Consider the following 19,304-nt stretch of genomic DNA (forward strand, 5'->3'; position numbering starts at 1 on the left):
AACCCCAAAGATGCAATGACTGCTCACTGTAGAAGTTTGGGAAAACACAGCAAAAGGGCTAGAAGAAATTTAGCAATAAATTAGGGAGTTCCTTAGAAAACTAAACATACCCTTACTATATGACCCGGAAATCGCATTCCTGGGCATTTATCCCAGAGAAATGATATAGGGAACAAATATCTTAAATGTACGTTTTGATTGACTTTTACTTATAAATACCCCACCCAGATCAAGATGTAGAGACATTTCCAGCGCCCCAGCAGCTCCATTGTGACTACTTTTAGATAATGCCCCTACCTGACTATCACAATGGATTAGTTTTGCCTGTTTTTGAATTCGTGTGAGTGGAACCATCCAGTACGTACTCTTGAGTCTGGCTTCATTCACTCAGTGTGACGTCTGTGAGAATCCTCTGTCTTGTGCAGAGCAGTACTTCAGTCTTTTTCATTGCTATGTAGCATTCCGTTATTTGAATAGACCATAATTTAGTTATCCACTCTACTTTTCATGGACACTTGGATTGCTCTTATTTCGGGGCTATTCGTGAATAATTTTGTCATAAACATCTTTATACATGTCTTTGGGTGGTCATAAACACTTATTTCTATTGAGTACATACCTAGGAGTGGAATTGCTGGGTCATAGTGTATATAAAATAGTTTCATATTTCTCTCAATGCTCATGCAAACATGTAGAAACGTATGCAGAACTGAGGGATGTGGGAAGTGTCCTAGGGCTGCTGTAACAAATTACCGCAAACCTGGTGGCTTACAAGCACAGAAATTTATTCTCTCCCAGTTCTAGGGGCCAGAAGTCTAAAAGCAAGGTGTCACACGCCCTCTGAAGATTCTGGAGGAAAATCCTGGCTTGCCTCTCCCAGCTTCTAGTGGCTCCACACGTTACTTGGCTTGTGGCAGCCTAACTCCTGTCTCAGCCTTTGTCTACACAAGGCCTTCTTTTCTCTGTCTTCTTCCTGTCTCTTCGCTTCTAAGGACGTTTGTCATTGGATTTAGGGCCCACTCTAATCCAGGATGATCTCATCTCAAGATCCCTAATTACATCAGCAAAACCCTTTTCCCATTCACACAGTCACAGGTACCTGGTGGACATATCATTTTGGGAGCCACCATTCAACCCACTACAGGGAGTTTTTTAAACAAAAATGGGAATTTTAGCTGCACCTTGATACTTTTCTTTTTTGAATAGCCATGCCTACAGGTCAGTACACATACGTCTACCATGGTATGGGTGTACAGCAATTTATCCAGTCGTTTCCTTACTCGTGGGGAATCAGGATGTTTGTAAGCTTTTGTCACTAGAAATGATTCTGTAATATATGTCGTCATACTTATCCCCACGTACTGGTGCTCCTATTCTATAAGAATGGACTCTTAAAGGCAAGATTCCTAGGGCAAAGGTGTACATGTTTGTAATTTTGAACAGAGGTTTTCCAACAGAAGGATAGCACTTCATATCCCCATGCCCTTGATAATATCAGATATTATTAATCTCTAATACTCTTGCCAACCTGAGTGAAAACTTGTATCTTAGTTTTTAGTTTACAATTCCCTGACTGGAGAGGTTGAGCATCTTTTCATATGTTTATTGGACATTCGGATTTCCCTTTTTGAGAACCGCTCATGTTTTCTCTCTGCTTTATGCTTTTTGTTTCATTTAGTCTTCACATGTAGATACTACTTTTATGTCCATTTTTATAGATGAAGAAATTGAGATTTTGGTTAAGGAGTTTCCCCAAGGTCACCCAGCTAGTAAGTGGCAGATTTAGAATATGAAGCCAGGCAGACCGAGAGCAGAGCTTCCAGAGTTTAGGTATATTTTCTTATCTGTAGGCCATTTACGTTTTTTTCTTCCATGAATAGCTTGTTCTTACCTTTGCCTGCTTTGCCGTTTTCACTTTTATTTGACAAGGTTTTTCTTCTTTTTTTTTTTGAGGAAGATTAGCCCTGAGCTAACGACTGCCAATCCTCCTCTTTTTGCTGAGGAAGACTGGCCCTGAGCTGACATCCGTGCCCATCTTCCTCTACTTTATATGTGGGACGCCTGCCACAGCATGGTGTGCCAAGCGGTGCCATGTCCGCACCCGGGATCTGAACCGGCGAACCCTGGGACGCAGAGAAGCGGAACGTGCACATTTAACCGCTGCGCCACCAGGCTGGCCCCTCGTTTCTATCTTAAGATCTCCCGCATCCCAAGTTTATAAAAACCACCTAGAATGTGTTTTGGTAAATGATGTGTTTGGTGAGGGTAGAGTCCAAACCTCACATGCTGGATGGTTAATTATATCTACGTCACTTATGAATTATGCTACCATTTGTCCATTACATCCTTCAAATATTCTTCCAAAACATCATTTCGAATTTTCAACTTTCTGGTGCTGTAACAGTTCAGTGAGTATTCTCGTACACAAATCACTGGCACGTCTCTGATCTCCTGACCCTGGATCCTGAAGTAAGGTAAGGGTAAAGAACTAACCGGTTTGGGCCTTGTCTTTTGTTCATTCACTGTTCCACATGATGCTTCCAACATATATTTTTCAAATTGGAAACCTGATCACTAAGCATTTGAGTCCTTCATTTGATCGTGTGCAAGTTCCAAGAGTCACTGAAGACAGATTTTTGGTATGAAAATTCCATAGGCACAAAGATTGGCTCCAGTTCATGAAGTTCAATTTAATGTTTACATAAGTGCCTTCAAATCTGATGAAATGGTTCCTTTGTAAATTCACTACACTATGCTTTGAGTGCTTTGTCTAGCTTATGAAATAGCTTTGTAAAGTATAGTAATCTAGATGTCACCATCAAGAAAAAAAGAACCTCATATTTTCTTTGTGGACAAAAGCCATAGGTTCATCTTTGTTGAGGGACCAGGTCCTAAGTAGAAATACTTTGTCAACAAAGAACCTGCCATTTCAAATTTACTAAAACTAATTCGTCCTTGAAAAGATTATGCTAAGCTAAAAAAGGCAGACACAACAAGTCACATATTAGTTTATTCCATTTATATGAAATACCCACAATAAGTAAATCTATACAGACAGAAACTAGATTAGTGGTTGTGAGGGGCGGGAGGGAGGTGAGATGGGGATAACTACCAATGGATACAATGTTTCTTTTGGGGTGATGAAAATGTTCTGGAATTAAATAGTGGTGGTGGCCGCACAACCTTTTGAATGTATTAAAACCCACTACAATGTATGCTTTAAAATGGTGAATTTTATGGTATGTAAATTATATATCAAAATAATAATAATAAAAAAGAAACCTGGTTCCAAATTCTGTTTAAATTTCTGTATCAAACGCCATTTTGAGAAATTACATGATTGAGAAAATCTAAGTGAGCTTTTTTAAAAAAATACATCTATTTCTGATACCTATAGAAGCCAAAGGGGAGCCCTCAAACTCCCTTGGGTGGACATTTTTTTTTTTTAGTAAATTATAACACGTACTATGTGGAACCCCCTTTGCGATCCTAAATGCGTAATAAAGGAAACTGGAAAAGCAGACGGTAAGCTTCTACTGGGAACTAAAAACCTGCTTGATCCACGTAAAGACAAACGTAGGGAAAAATGTACATCCTGAAACAGTATAGACATTTGACCCCATTTTTTTGTAAGTTCACATGTTTACTAGAAAAGACTTGGGAAAACGGATATTAACCTAAATGTTTAAGGCTGGGAAGCGTCTGAAGACAGGAGCTCTGCTGCCTGGCTTCCAGGCAGCTGTGCAGAGGCTCCGTGCTTCAGTTTCCTCATCTTTACAATGGGAATAGTAGCCCCTGAGTCATAGGGTTGTCCTGAAAATTAAACATATAAAAACATAAAACCCTTAAAAGCGCTTTCAAAAATGGTAGCTATACTATCATTGCTTACCTCTGGACTGATTTTTATTGTATTGCGTACCCATACTTTCTAAATTACCTGCAATGAGCACTATTTCCTAAGAAAGTTTGTTATTTAAAACAAAAACACCCTGGCCGAATCACTCTACGAACATACGAAAAAGTGAAATCAGAGAATTGACACAATACAGAAAAGAAACAGCAACGCGAGCCGTCCGGGAAGCCGCGACCGCTCCAGGGGCGCGCGGGGCCCTCCCGGCCGCCGTCCTCTTCCGCTCCCAGAGGCCCCTGCGGCGGAAGTCGTCACTCGGAGGGACGCCGCGCGCCGCGCACCCCGCAGCAGGCTTGCCATGGCGATGGGCGGCGGCGGCGGCGGCCCGGAGCAGGAGGACTCGGTGCTGTTCCGGCGCGGCACGGGCCAGGTGAGGTCGCGGCCGGCGCTGCCTGCGTCCCTCCCTCCCGGCCCTGCGCTCCTTCCCCGGCGTCGGGCGGGCCCTGGCCGATCGACTGCCTGCGGGGCCGCGGCCCGCCGGTTTCCCCATGTGGGAGCCTCAGCTGCTAGTGTCTTCCCTTCCGCAGCTTGGGCGCCCTGTGGGCTTCGCGCCGAGGCCCCGCCGCAGCTCGGTCGTCCATTGGTTTGTCTATTCTGTCTGACTTGGAACTGAGCGAGGGAGGCCGGGGTGAAGCGGGGAAGCCAGTTAGGGGTTTGTGGAAATGATCCAGGCTTAGATCGAGCTGTTAGCAATGGAGAGCACAGTACGTGGATTCTAGATATGTTTGGAAATCAGACGCAACAGGTTTGGCACATGGGTTCGATAATGGAGGTGTGAGAGAGGCAAGTCAAGGATAACTCCAGGATTGGCCTGAGCAGCTGAAAAGATGGGAGTTGCTTTTCGCTGAGGTATACTGAGAGGGGAAGACTGCAGGTAGAGCAGGTTTGTAAGGGGGAAGATCAGAAGCTCAGTCTTGGGTGAAATCTGATCGGAGTGAGTTTGAGAGTGGGAGAGAAGTTCAAGGCAACATTTGTAAACAAATATTTCAGATTTTATTGTAAATAGAAGGTAGAGAAATTGGTCAGTAGATGGAGGGAAAAGTGAGATCCGGAGGATTCTTAATTGTGTTTTCTGTTTGTTTTTAAGATAAGAGAAACATGTTTCAGCGTGTTTTTAGGCTGATAGGAAAGATCCAAAGATGGACAAGTTGGTGATGCAGGAGAGAGAATTGCTGAAGGAATGTTCTAGAGTAGGTGAGAGGGGATGGATTTGGCCTTTGTTAGAAACATTGATAGTTCCTGTGGTGAAAGTTACATGAGTACAGGTCTGTGTGGATGGGCAGACGTGGTGGTGGGAGATGGAGAAAGTTCTCTTTTCTTTTGGTTGTTGCCATTTCAGTAAAAGAAGGAAGGTCATCAGTTAGGCGTGAGGAGAAGCCAGGTGTTGGAGGTTTGAGGAGAGAGAAGGTAGGAGGTAGGCCCCTAGGCGAGTGGACAAATTTTGGAGTAGGAAAATATAGTTGAAATGTTGCTGGGCAACATTAAGGCCTACTTGAGGTTTGTAGTTATGAGTTTAAGGGAGACTAGACTGCATGACTGTTTTTGTCCAGCTAAGTTCAGTTCAGGTGTGTGAGGGCAGGCACAGAGTAAACCAATAGTTAAAATTCATGGGGTTATAGTTTTACCAAATAAGTATGAAGAAGTGAAGGGGAGGGGTATAAGGGAATTAGCTTAATGACTGACATGGAATTTAAGATGGCTAAGAAAGGAAGTGAGGGCGTTAGGAGCGAGAGACAGTTTAAAAATTGGGAGGCTCAATATTTTGCCAGTCCCAGTGAAATGGAATGATTGTCATCATCAAGCTACCAGAAGGAATAAGTTGCAGAGCCTAGAAGGTGGTGGTTGGAGAGTAAGATTCTTGAAAGAGAGTTTATGAAGAGGTTGTAGTTGTTGGTTATGATAAATAAACACCATAGAAGTGAATAGCTGGGATTGAGTGGCATACAGGATCATTGGTAAAGGGGAATTTAAAGACTTGCAAGGATAAGGTATTGGAGGGATCTACATGGGTTTTTTTGTTTGTCTTTGTTTTTGAGGAAGATTAGCCCTGAGCTAACATCTGCTGCCAATCCTCCTCTTTTTGCTGAGGAAGACTGGCCCTGGGGTAACATCCGTGGCCATCTTGCTCCACTTTATATGTGGGATACCTGCCACAGCATGGCTTGCCAAGTGGTGCCATCTCCGCACCCAGGATCCGAACCGGTGGACCCTGGGCCGCTGAAGTGGAATGTGCGAACTTAACCGCTGCGCCACCGGGCCAGCCCCTACATGGGTTTTTTAATAACCAAGAACTATGACAGGAGTACTGTTGGAGAGAGTACTCGGATAGAAGTCTCAGGGAAGGAGGACGTGTGATCCAGAACAGCTGTAGATGATTGCAATAAAGAGGGATAGTAGACAGTGGAGTCTTGTGACAGCATTTTCAAAGCTGGGAGTTCTTAGGGAGAATAATCTGGAAGTGGAAGTGAGAAGCAAGGAAGATTCCTTCGTCACCTTTGGTACAGTAATTGGAGGGATACGGAGGAGAAAACGTTTCATTTGAGATGGCTGCAAGGAGAGAGGCATTCTCAGGGAAAGCCAGATTTTAGTTAGAACAAGCAGATCAAGGAAATAGTCAGAGGAGAGGTTAGTGGTATTGGGAGGAGGTTGCCGATTACTCAAAAGAGCACAGTGGAAGTGTCAGGTGTTGAGAAGTGGTAGAAGGTGGCAGAATATGAGGAATAACTTGAGAAACCTGGGCTACTGCTGGTGACTGAGAAGCAGATATAAAGACAGTCCTAATGGTCTGTTCTGTTGCTATTGCTATGTAACAAATCACCCAAAACTTAGTAGCTTGAAACAACAATAATCATTTTATTATTTCTCACAGTTTCTGTGGGTCAGGAATTTGTGAAGGCCTTGCCGGGCACTTCTTCAGATCTGCCGTGTGGTTGCATGCGCACGGTAGCTGGCGCTGCAGGAGCTGGGGACTGAGCAGCGAGGCCTGGCAGGCCACTTCTTCCCCTCACGTAGTCTCAGGGCTCCTCCACGTGGTCTGAGTGTGTGGGCTGGTGTGGATTTCCTTATACCCCTTTGTGGTCCTTCCCTCTCATCCTTCCCCATTTCCTGTCCCCAGACAACTGCTCATCCGCTTTCTGTCACCATAGATTCGTCTGCATTTTCCAGAATTTTATAAACATGGAATCTTTTCTGTCTGGCTTCTTTTACACAGCATAGTTATCTTGAGTTTCATCCATTTTGTTGTGTATATCAGTTCATTTTTTTTTTTTTTTTGTCTGTGGTATCTCATTGCATAAAGTACAATTTTTTATCTGTTCACTTGTTCATGAGCATTTGGGTTGTTTTCAGTCTGGGGCTGTTACAAATGGAGCCCCCACGAGTGTTAGTGTAGAAGGCTTCGTAGGACGCACGCTTTGTTTTCTCTCGGGTAAATACCTGGGTCAAGGAGTAGATGCCAAACTCTTCCTCTAAGTGTGTGTTCCATTTTGCATTTGGACCAGCAGTGTATGAAAGTTCTGTTTGCTCCCCTCTTTGCTAACACTTAGCATGGTCTGTTAATTTTAGACATTCTAGTAGATGTGTGGTGGCATCTTGTGTAGTTTGTACTAGCATTTCCCAATGATTGATGTTGATCATCATATCATGTGCTTACTTGCCATCCATATATCTTCTTTGGCAAAGTGTTTAAATCTTTTGCCCATTTTTAATTTAGGTTGTTTCCTTTTTCTTGAGATTTGAGAGTTCTTCATGTACGCTAGATACAAAACCTTTGTAAGATTATTATTTTGCAGATATTTTGTGGCTTGATTTTTTTCTTAATAGTGTCTTTTTAAGAACAGAAATTCTTAATTTTGCTGAAATCTAATTTCCCAGTTTTTTCTTTGACAGTTCTTTTGTTGTAAGCAATCTAAGGTCACAAAGATTTTTCTCTTAAGTTTTATAGTTTTAGGTTTTATGTTTAGGTCTATGATCCATTGTGAGTTAATTTTCGTATGTAGCTCAAGATATAGATCAAAATTCGTTTCTTTGCATAAGGATTTCCATTTGTTCCAGCACCATTTGTTGAAATTACTATACTTTCTCTACTAAATTGCGTCTGTACCTTTATTTCAAATCAATCATGGGATGGGAGTATTTCTGACTCGATTCTGTTGCATTGATCTGCTTGTCTACCTCGATGCTAATACCACACTTTCTTGATTACTATTGCTTTAGCGTACATCTTGTAAGATAATGTAAATCCTCCAGCTTTGCTTTGCTTTTTCAAAATTGTTTTGGCTATTTAGATCCTTTGTATTTCCGTATGAATTTTAGAATCACCTTGTCAATTTAATATACTTTACTTTTCCCTTAGATCTGCAGTTAAGTATATTTGATGCTAACGGGTTTGTGTTTTTTTACCTAAGTTTTCCCTGGTCATATCTTGGTTTGGTGAAACTTACCTTCGGTAGAGTCCTCTGGAAGGGCTGGTGAGTATAGTATTCTTCCACGTTTTAAACTGAGTCTTACTGCTTGAAGGACAGGTGGAGTGTATAAAATCCTTGGCTCATACTTTCCCCCATGAATTTCTATGAGAAAGTCTAAATATGATTTTCTTTGTTTTGTAAATGACTTGGTCTTTTTGCTTAGAGGCTCTGAGAATTTTTTCCTTTTTTTAGAGTTGTTTGTTAGTTTAGCTTTTATTCTTCAGGAATCCCATATATACATATGTTAAATATTTTTTGTCAGCCATCTGTTTGTCACTTCTCTTTATTTTATTTTTGTTCCTTTGGTTTTTACCTGTCTTTTCCTTGGCAGCCCTTAGATTTTAAGTCAAATATAGTCTTCCTTGGGTGCCTTGTAGTCAGTATTACTTTTCCTTCCATTTCTTTCTTGATTCTGTTTAACTCCTTTTTTTTTGTTTGTTTGAGGAAGATTAGCCCTGAGCTAACTACTGCCAATCCTCCTCTTTTTGCTGAGGAAGACTGGCCCTGAGCTAACATCCGTGCCCATCTTCCTCTACTTTATACATGGGTCACCTACCACAGCATGGCTTTTGCCAAGCGGTGCCCTGTCCACACCCGGGATCCAAACTGGTGAACCCCGGGCCGCCGAGAAGCGGAACGTGCAAACTTAACCGCTGCACCACTGGGCCGGCCCTATTTAACTCCTGATTCAAGTCTTTTCCCTTTTGTCCTGTTTTCTCATCTGACTTTTTAAGATTTTTGATTCAAGGTGGTTTTTTCTATGTTGTGGGTACTATTTTAAGAATATTTAATTTCAGTTGGGTGTTGTGTTTTCTTCTTTTTGTTATTGTTATTTGAGGAGATGTTTTATGAGCTAAAATATTTCTTCTTATAATAGCCTTGTGTAGACGTCTTTGTCTTCTGTTCGTTTTGAAATGTCTTGTTTTCCTGGTCTGACTGTAACGGTTGAGATGTGAGGAGCTGGGTTGCTGTAGTCTCATTTGGAAGAGTGCCCTCTGCTATTGAGATGGTGGCGTGTACTCTCCTTCATCATAGTACCTTTTGCAGTTGCAGGAGAATTGATGTATCGTCCAATTTTGTGATTTTTAAAATTTCTTCAGGACCCTGAACTTCTACTGTTTGCTTTTTTGCCCTTCACCAAATCTCCCCTTCCAAGTGACGGTGTAATCTTGAACAAGGCACTTACCTCCTTGTGATTGCTTACCTTATCTGCAATGTGACTTAGGATTCTTAAGTGCTTTTTTTTATAAAGCGAGATTGACAATTTTACCTTGGAACCTATTTCTCTGTATAATGGAGATTAATAAGAAAATGACCAAAATTGGTTTTACAACTAAATGAGTTACCAGCCTCATTTGGAAAGCTCATTGCTATAAAGCAAACTTCTTTGCAACTCATTGATTGACTAATATTGTACCAAATCCAGGATACTAATTGAAGGTGTTTTGTGACCTGTCTTCTCATCACCAGCATTACGTATCCAAACTTATCTCCAACTGCTATTGCGTGAACCTCATTCTAGTTGGACTTGTTGCCTCACTAATACTCAGATACAGTGTGTTTTTATTTTATTTTATTTTATTTTATTATTTTTTTGGTAAGGAAGATTGGCCCTGAGCTGACATCTGTCGCCAATCTTCCTCTTTTTGCTTGAGGAAGATTGGCCCTGAGCTAACATCTGTGCCAGTCTTCCTCTATTTTGTATGTGGGATGCTGCCATAGCATGGCTTGATGTGTGTAGGTGTGGGGGTGTGCGCCCAGGATCTGAATCCACAAAGCCCGGGCTGTGGAAGCAGAGCATGCGAACTTAAGCACTGCATCACCGGGCCAGCCCTCCCCCCTATTTTTATTTTAAATTGTGGTAAGAAAAACACACACATAACGTAAAATGTATCATCTTAACCATTTTTAATTGTACAGTTTGCCAGTGTTAAGTATATTCACATTGTTGTGCAACAGATCTCGAGAACTTTTTCCTCTTGCATGACTGAAACTCTACCCATTAAACTGCTCCTCGTCCCCATCCCCCCAGCTGCTGGGAACCACCATTCCGCCTTCTGTTTCTGTGAGCGCGACTGCTTTAGAGACCTCAAACAAGTGGAACCACATGTAGTCAGCGTGTGTATTTTTGCTTCCGTGCTGCTTTTGGCTCATGGTCTTCCTTGAAATGCTTTCTCTTTTGCTTTTTCGTCTCTGCCCATCAAAATCCTTTTAATTTTTTTTTCCTAGGCCTGTTTCCTCCATGATCATCCAGCATATCATTTCCTTTTTTTCTTTTTTTATTGAGGTGTGATTGACATGTAACTTTATATTAATTTCAGGTGTACAACATAGTTTGATATTTGTGCATATTGCAAAATGATCACCACAGTAAGTCTAGTTAACATACTTTGTTACAGAATTTCTTTTCTTATGATGAGAACTTTTAAGATTTACTCTCTTTGCAACTTTCAGATATGCAGTACAGTATTATTAACTGCAGTCACCATGTTAGACATTAAATTCCTGTGAGTTACTTATTCTATAACTGCAGCTTGGTACCTTTTGACTCCCTTCACCCATTTCACCACCACCACCAGCCTCTGCGTCTGACAACCACCAGTCTGCTCTCTGTATCTGTGGGCTTGTTTCTTTTTAGATTCCACATGTAAGTAAGATCGTATAGTATTTTGTCTTTCTCCTTCAAGGTCCAGCCATGTCATGAATGGCAAAATTTCTTTGCTTTTTATGTTTGAAGAATATTTTGTTGTATATATACATGCACCACATTTTCTTTATCCATTCATCCATTGGTGGACACTTAGATTGTTGCCATATCTTGGCTATTGTAAATAGTGCTGCACTGAACGTGGGAGTGCATACATCTTTTTGAGTTAGCATTTTTATTTTCTTTGGATAAATACCCAGAAGTGGAATTGCTGGATCATATGGTAGTTCTATTTTTAAATCTTTCTAGAATCTCCATACTGTTTTCCATAGTTGCCGCACGCGCACCAGTTTACATTCCTAGCAACAGTGCACAAAGGGTTCCCTTTTTTCCATATTCTCGCCAGCACTTGTTATTTGTTGTCTTTTTGATAATAGCCATTCTAACAAGTGTAAGGTGATGGCTCATTGTGGTTTTGATATGCATTTCCCTAATGATTAGTGATGTTGAGCATCTTGTCAGTTACCTGTTGGCTGTCTGTATGTCTTCTTTAGAAAAATATCTGTTCAGATCTTCTGCCCATTTTTAGCTGATTGGGTTCTTTTGCTATTGAGTTCTGTGAGTTCTTTATATATTTTGGATATTAACCTCTTATCAGATACATGATTTGCAGATATTTGCTCCCATTCAATAGGTTGCTTTTTCATTTTGTTGATGGTTTCCTTTGCTGTGCAGAAGCTTTTTACTTTGATGTAGTCCTGCTTGTTTATTTTTGCTTGTGTTGCTTTTGCTTTTGGTGTCAAATCCAAACATCATCACCAAGACTGATGTCAAGGAGCTTACCCAGCCGCCTGTGTTTTTTTCTAGGAGTTTTATAATTTCAGGACTTACCTTCAAGTCTTTAATCCATTTGGGGTTAATTTTTGTATATGGTGTAAAATAGTGGTCCAGTTCCATTCTTTTGCATGTGGCTGCCCACTTTTCCCAGCACCATTTATTGAAGAGATTGTCCTTGCCCATTCTGTATTCTTGGCTCCTTTGTTGTAAATTAATTGACCATATATGCATGGGTTTATTCTGTTCCATTGAGCTATGTGTCTGTTTTTATGCCAATACCATACTGTTTTGATTACCATAGCTTTGTAATATAGCTTGAAATCAGGCATCGTGATGCCTCCAGCTTTGTTCTTTCTCAAAATTGCTTTGGCTATTTGGGGTCTTTTGTGGTTCCATACAAATTTTGGGATTTTGATAGGGATTACAATTGACTGTAGATTGCTTTGGATAGTATGGACATTTTAACAGTATTAATTCTTCCAGTCCAGGGGCATAGAATATCTTTCCATTTATTTCTGTCTTCTTCAGTTACTTTCATTAATGTTGTATAGTGTTCAATGTACAGGTCTTTCACCTCCTTGGTTAAATTTATTCCCAGGTATTTTATTCTTTTTGATCCAGTTGTAAATGGATTGTTTTCTTAATTCCTCTTTCTGATTGTTCATTATTAGTGTATAAAAACGTAACAGATTTTTGTATATTGACTTTGTATGCTGCAACTTTACTGAATTTGTTTATTCTAACACTTTTTTGGTGGAGTCTTTAGGATTTCCTATGTGTAATATGTTATCTGAAAATAATGACAGTTTTACTTCTTCCTTTCCAAATTGGATGCGTTTTCTTTCTTTTTCTTGTCTAATTGTTCTTGCTAAGACTTCCAGTACTGTGTTAACTAAGAGTGATGAGAGTGGGCATTCTTGTCTTGTTTCTGATCTTAGAGGAAAAGTTTTCTTTTCACCATTGAATATGTTAGCTGTGGGCTTGTCATATATGGCCTCTATTACATTGAGGTACATTCCCTTCATACCCACTTTCTTGAGAGTTTTTATCATAAATGCATGTTGAATTTTGTCCAGTGCTTTTTCTGGATCTTTTGAGATGATCCTATGATTTTCATCTTTCCATTTTGTTAATTTGGTGTGTCACATTGATTTGTAGATATGGATCCATCCTTGCATCCTTGGTATAGATCATACTTGGTCATAGTGAATGATCCTTTTAATGTATTGTTTTATTCGATTTGCTAATATTTTGTTGAGAATTTTTGCATCTATATTCATCAGAGACGTTGGCCTGTAATTTTCTTTTCTCGTGGCATCCTTGTTTGGTTTTGGTATCAGGGTAATGCTGGCTTCATGGAATTCATTTAGAAATGTTCCCTACTCTTCTGTTTTTTGGAAGAGTTTGGGAAGGATTGGTATTAATTCTTCTTTGAATGTATTTGGTAGAATCATGAGTGAAGCCATCTAGTCCTGGGATTTTGTTTGTTGGGAGGTTTTTGATTACTGATTCAATCTCCTTACTAGTGATTGGTCTGTTCAGTTTTTCTGTTTCTTCATGATTCAGTCTTGGTAAGTTGTATGTTTCTAGGAATTTATCCGTTTCTTGTAGGTTGTCAAATTTGTTGGCATATAATTGTTCATAGTGGTCTCTTATGATCCTTTGTGTTTCTGTGGTATCAGTTGTAATGTCTCTGCTTTTATTTCTGGTTATATTTGAGTCCTCTCTTTTTCCTTGTGGAGTCCTTCTAAAGGTTTGTCAATTTTGCTTATCTTTTCAGAGAACCAGCTCTTAGATTCATTGATCTTTTCGATTGTCTTTTTAGTTTCTATTTCATTTATTTTCACTCTGATCTTCGTTATGCTCTAATCTCATAACTTTGGATTTCATTTGTTCTTCTTTTTCTGGTTCCTTGAGGTGTAAACTAGGTGGTTTATTTGAGGTTTTTCTTGTTTCTTGGTGTAGGCGTTTATCACTGTGAACCCCCCTCTTAGAACTTCTTTTGCTGAGTCGTGTAAGTTTTGGTGTGTTGTATTTCCATTTTCATTTGTCTCAAGATATTTTTTAATTCTCTTTTAGTTTCTTCTTGACCTTTTGCTTCAGTAGCATGTTGTTTACTCTCCACATATTTGTGAATTCTCCAGTTTTCTGTTAATTGATTTCTGGTTTCATACATTGTGGTCAGAAAAGATGCTTGATATGATTTCGGTCCTCTTAAATTTATTAAGACTTGTTTTGTGGCCTAACATATTGTCTATCCTCGAGAATGTTCCCCATGCGTTTGACAAGAATGTGTATTCTGTTGCTTTTGGATAGAATGTTCTGTATCTATCTGTTAAGTCCATCTAGTCTAACGTGGTGTTTGAGGCTGAAGTTTCCTTACTGATTTTCTGTCTGGATGATCTATCCATTGATGAAAGTGGGGTATCAAAGTCCCCTAATGTTACCTTATTGTTGTTGACTATTTTCCCCTTTAGATCTATTTATATTTACTTTATATATTTATGTCCTCCTATGTTGGGTGCATAAATATGTATATTTTATATTTATTAAATAATATCATTTATAAAACAAATGAATGTTATATCCTCTTGTTGGATTGACCCCTTTATCATTATGTAATGCCCTTGTTTGTCTCTTTTACAGTGTTTGTTTTAAAGTCTGTCTTGTCTGAAACAAGTATAGGTACCTCAGTTTTCTTTTGGTTTCCATTTGCGTGAATCATCTTTTCCCATCCATTCACTTACAGCCTATGTGTGTTGTTACATCTGAAGTGAGTCTCTTGTAGGCAGCATATAGATGTCTTGTTTTTTTATCTACTCAACCACTCTATGTCCTTTTTTTGCATGCTGAGGAAGATTAGCCCTGAGCTAACATCTGTGCAGTCTTCCTCTATTTTGTGTGTGGGTTGCCACCACAGCGTGGCTGATGAGTGGTGTGGGTCCATGCCTGGGATTTGAACCCATGAACCCAGTCCGCTGGAGTGGAACATGCTCAACTTAACCACTAGGCCATGGGGCCAGCCCTACATGCTCTGTCTTTTGATAAGAGAATTTAGTTTATTTACATTTAAAGTAATTATTGATAAGTATGTACTTATTGCCATTTTGTTAGTTGTTTTCTGGCTGTTTTGTGGTTCTTCTGTTCTTTTCTTGCTCTCTTCCTTTGTGGTTTGATGAAATTGGATGTCTTTAATGGTGTACTCAGATTCCCTTCTCTTTATCTTTTGTGTATTTACTGTAGGTTTTTGCCTTGTGGTTACCATGAGTCTTACAAATAATAACTTACAACCGTCTATTTTAAGTTGGTAACTTTAATTTGAATGCATTCTAAAGCTCTACGTTTTTATCCCCCCCACCACATTTTATGTTTTTGATGCCACATTTCACTTGTTTTTACTTTGTGTAACCCTTAACTAATTATTGTAGCTATAATTGTCTTTACTGCTTTTGTCTTTTAATCTTCATACTAGCTTTATGTGATTAATCTTCCACCTTTACTGTATATTTACTTTTCCCTGTGAGATTTATACTTCCATTTGTTTTCTTTTCTTTTTTCTTTTTTTTTTTCTTGAGGAAGACTAGCCCTGAGCTAACTACTGCCACTCCTCATCTTTTTGCTGAGGAAGCCTGGCCCTGAGCTAGCATCCGTGCCCATCTTCCTCTACTTTACATGTAGGACGCCTACCACAGCGTGGCGTGCCAAGTGGTGCCGTGTCTGCACCCAGGATCCGAACCAGCGAACCCTGGGCCGCTGAGAAGCGGAACGTGCGAAATTAACCACTGCACCACCGGGCCGGCTCCTCATTTGTTTTCTTATTCATAATTAGTACCCCTTTTTTCAGCTTAAAGAAGTCTCTTTAACATTTCTTGTAAGGCTGGTTTAAAGGTGATCAACTCCTTTAGCTTTTGCTTATGTGGAAAATGCTTTATCTGTCCTTCCATTCTGAATGACAACTTTGCCAGGTTGAGTATTCTTGGTTGGAAGGTTTTTTTCTTTCTTTCTTTTTTTTTTTTTTTTTTTAAAGATTTTATTTTTTCCTTTTTCTCCCCAAAGCCCCCCGGTACATAGTTGTGTATTCTTCGTTGTGGGTTCCTCTAGTTGTGGCATGTGGGACGCTGCCTCAGCGTGGTCTGACGAGCAGTGCCATGTCCGCGCCCAGGATTCGAACCGACGAAACACTGGGCCGCCTGCAGCGGAGCGCGCGAACTTAACCACTCAGCCACGGGGCCAGCCCGAAGGTTTTTTTCTTTCTTTCAACACTTTGACTATATTGTGCCACTCCCTCTGGCCTGCAGAGTTTCTGCTGAAAAATCTGTTTATAGTCCTATGAGGGTTCCCTTGTATGTAACAAGTTGTTTTTCTCTTGCTGTTTTTAAGATTCCCTCCTTGTCTTTAACTCTTGACATTTTAATTATAACATGACTTCATGTAGGTCTCTTTGGGTTCATCTTATTTGGAACTCTCTGGGCTTCCTGGATCTGAATGTCTGTTTCCTTTCCTGAGTTAGGAAAGTTTTCAGCCACTATTTCTTCAAATAAGTTTTCTGCCCCTTTTTCTCTCTCTTCTCCTTCTGAGACCCCTATATATAGGGAATATTGGTCCACTTGATGTTGACCTATAAGTCCTTTAAGCTCTCTTCACTTTTTTTTTCATTCTTTCTCTTTTTGCTGCTCTGATTGGGTGAATTCTCCTGCCCTGTCTTTGAGCTCCCTGACCCTTTCCTCTGCTTGATCTAGTCTGCAGTTGAAGCCTGCAGCATAGTGTATTTTTCAGCTTAGTTATTGTATTCATCAGCTCTGTGACTTCTCTTTGGTTCTTATGTGTTCTATTTCTTTGTTGAAGTTCTCACTGTGTTCATCCCTTCTTTGAAGTTTGGTGAGTATCTTTGCAACTATTATTTTGAACTCTTTATCAGGTAAATCACTTATCCCTGTTACCATTAGTTTTTTCCTGAGGTTTTCTCTTGTTCTTTTGTTGGAACATATTCCTGTTTCCTCATTTTGCTTTGACTCTGTTGGTGCCTAGGCATTAGGTGAAACAACCTCCCCTCCCAGTCTTGAAGGAGTAGCCTCATGTGGGAGATGAACCTTACTGTTCAACCCTGCCCTAGCTGTTGGTTGTCTCTCAGACCTTTGTGATTGTTCAAGCAGCCTCTTTTATTTTTAGTGGCTCCCAGTGGTTGAGGGTGTTCCGAGACCTGTCAGTGTCCCAAGGGGGAGGATCTCAGTCAGCACCTCGATTCAGGCTGATGGGAAGCCAGACCCTCAGGCAGCAGCTTTTGAAATATTCAAACTATACAGTCCTGTGGGACTGCAAGTGTAAGCCCCACCTGCCACCAGAGCCAGGCAATCTGGAGGTGTCCCCTGGGTGACAGTTAGAAAAATCAGGGCTCCACACAAGTGTATAAGCTCCTTTCTGGGAGATACCAGTGAGCTGGAGTGAGGCAGAGGGAGAGCGCAAAGATGGCATCTGCCAGCCTACATTCCTCAAGAACACGACTATAGGCTTCTAGATGTGTGCCACACTTGAATCCTGCTCCTGAGGCCCAAGCTCCAGGACAAGCAAAGAGGCCTCTTTCCCAGAAAGACTGGGAGTGTGTTTCAGTCTGCTTTCTGTGCAGTGCCCTGGGGGTGGTAGCCTGCCAAGAACTGTCTTGCCAATTGTGTCAGTCCCATGGGACCCAGGAATGCAAGCTCCCTGGTCCCCAGAGACAGATGATCAAAGGGTGTCCTCTGGGCGGAAGCCACAAAAACTGGGGCACCAGATGTGCCCCAAAGCGCCCTTCCAGGAGATCTGGTGCTCTGGATCACAGGAGAGGTGGAACACAAAGATAGCACCCGCCATCTAGAGCAAGGCAGAGAGCGTAAAGATGGTGTGTGCTAACCTCTGTCCCTGGAGCATGTCCCAGCAGGCCCCTAGGAGTGTGTTAAATTTTGCCTACCCCTCAGGCCAACACTTTAAGATTGCTGTGGGCCTCTTTCATATAAAGTCTGAACACCTCTCACTCACCTGCACTGGGTCCTGGGGATAGTGGGTCCAAGCATTTGAGCCCCTTGAGAGCCATTTCTCAGCTCACTGTTTCCTTGTGGGTCTCGTGGATGTGAGCCCCCTTGGTTTTCAAAGCTAGATGTTTTGGGGGCTTGTCTCTCAGGTGCAGGTCTTAAAAGTTGGGATACCCAATGTGGGGTTCAAATCCTTCACTCCTCAGGGAGAAGCTCCAGGATTTGAATTTCCTCCCCATTGTGGGTTACTGTGTCTCAGCTTCCCATACCCGCTTCTGTGTCATTTTCTTTTTTTCCTCGTTTGCCCAATGTGTATGGGTCGCTCAACCAGTTTTCAGGGTTTTTTCAGAGGAAATTGTTCCATATGCATCTCTAGATGATGTGTTGGTGGGAGGAGGTGAGATCAGGATCTTCCTACATCACTCCCTTGAACCGGAGAAAATCCGTATCTTTCCTTTCACAGTCATGCACCACGTAACGATATTTCGGACAACGATGGACCATATACACAACAGTGGTCCCATAAGATTAGTACCATATAGCCTAGGTGTGTCGTAGGCTGTATCATCTAGGTTTCCGTAAGTATTAGTCTATGATGTTCACACGACAAAATCACCTGATAAAGCATTTCTTAGAACGTATCCCCATGATTAAGCAACACGTGACTATCTGTAATTAAACCATTTATTGTTTATACTTCACATTTTAATGTCTGATCCTGTTTATTTTATATTTTTTCTTTTGTGTGACAGTGTGTCTTAAATTCCTGATTCGACCGTCTCTCTTGAGAGCGGCAGCACGATTTCGTATACCTCTCAGTGATAAGTGCTTAGTAGATAGTGGGTGCTCAAAAATATTTCTTTTTGAATTGAATAAAATGTAAGTAAAAATAAAAATAATTAAGTTGTTTTTAGGTCTTTTCCAAGTACTTAACATCACTCCAATTTGAAATGAAAATTAATTGATTAGTTACTATGAACAATCTGTATCCTTAAGCATTTTGAGAAGTCTTCTTTGAATAATCTAGTCACATTGTAAGGGCAAGAGGAAAAAGTATGCTTTGGACCATAGGGTCTGTTATCAGAATAGCATTACCATAGTCTGGATAAAGTCAAGCTGATGGCCAGATGTTTTCTGACTCTGCAAACTAACTGCTTTATCTGCTCTTGGAAAAGCGTGAAATGTGGGTTACCCTTGAACAGATTCACTCTGGTTGGTGGATAGGAATTAAATCGTGGAGCATTGACTTCATGCCACACCTCTTAGAACATTTACATAATGTCTAGCTTTGGGGGTAATGTCACATCGTCTCTACGTAGGCAGACTTTCTGTAGTTTTATTTAGGATTTAAAATAGCCATTTTTAGTGTACTTTTGTTATGTCTGGTTTAAGATGCCTCTTGGAACTATCTAACATATGTTTTTGATGAAACTCATCCA

The 19,304-nt window shown here is 40.7% G+C and overlaps 1 protein-coding gene across 3 annotated transcripts in view; it reads left to right on the forward strand.

The window, feature by feature from the left end:
- Positions 1-4,144: 4,144 nt before the first annotated feature.
- LOC100065744 (survival motor neuron protein) overlaps positions 4,145-19,304 on the forward strand; it is a 28,734-nt gene continuing 13,574 nt past the window's right edge. For all 3 annotated transcript variants that reach the window (XM_023618235.2, XM_023618233.2, XM_070233508.1), the window contains exon 1: positions 4,145-4,280. In XM_023618235.2, the coding sequence (XP_023474003.1) occupies positions 4,209-4,280 (72 nt within the window). In that variant the 5' untranslated portion in view covers positions 4,145-4,208. The remainder of the gene's footprint in view (positions 4,281-19,304) is intronic.

Source organism: Equus caballus, chromosome 14 (assembly GCF_041296265.1).
Source record: "Equus caballus isolate H_3958 breed thoroughbred chromosome 14, TB-T2T, whole genome shotgun sequence".
Lineage (NCBI taxonomy): Eukaryota > Metazoa > Chordata > Mammalia > Perissodactyla > Equidae > Equus > Equus caballus.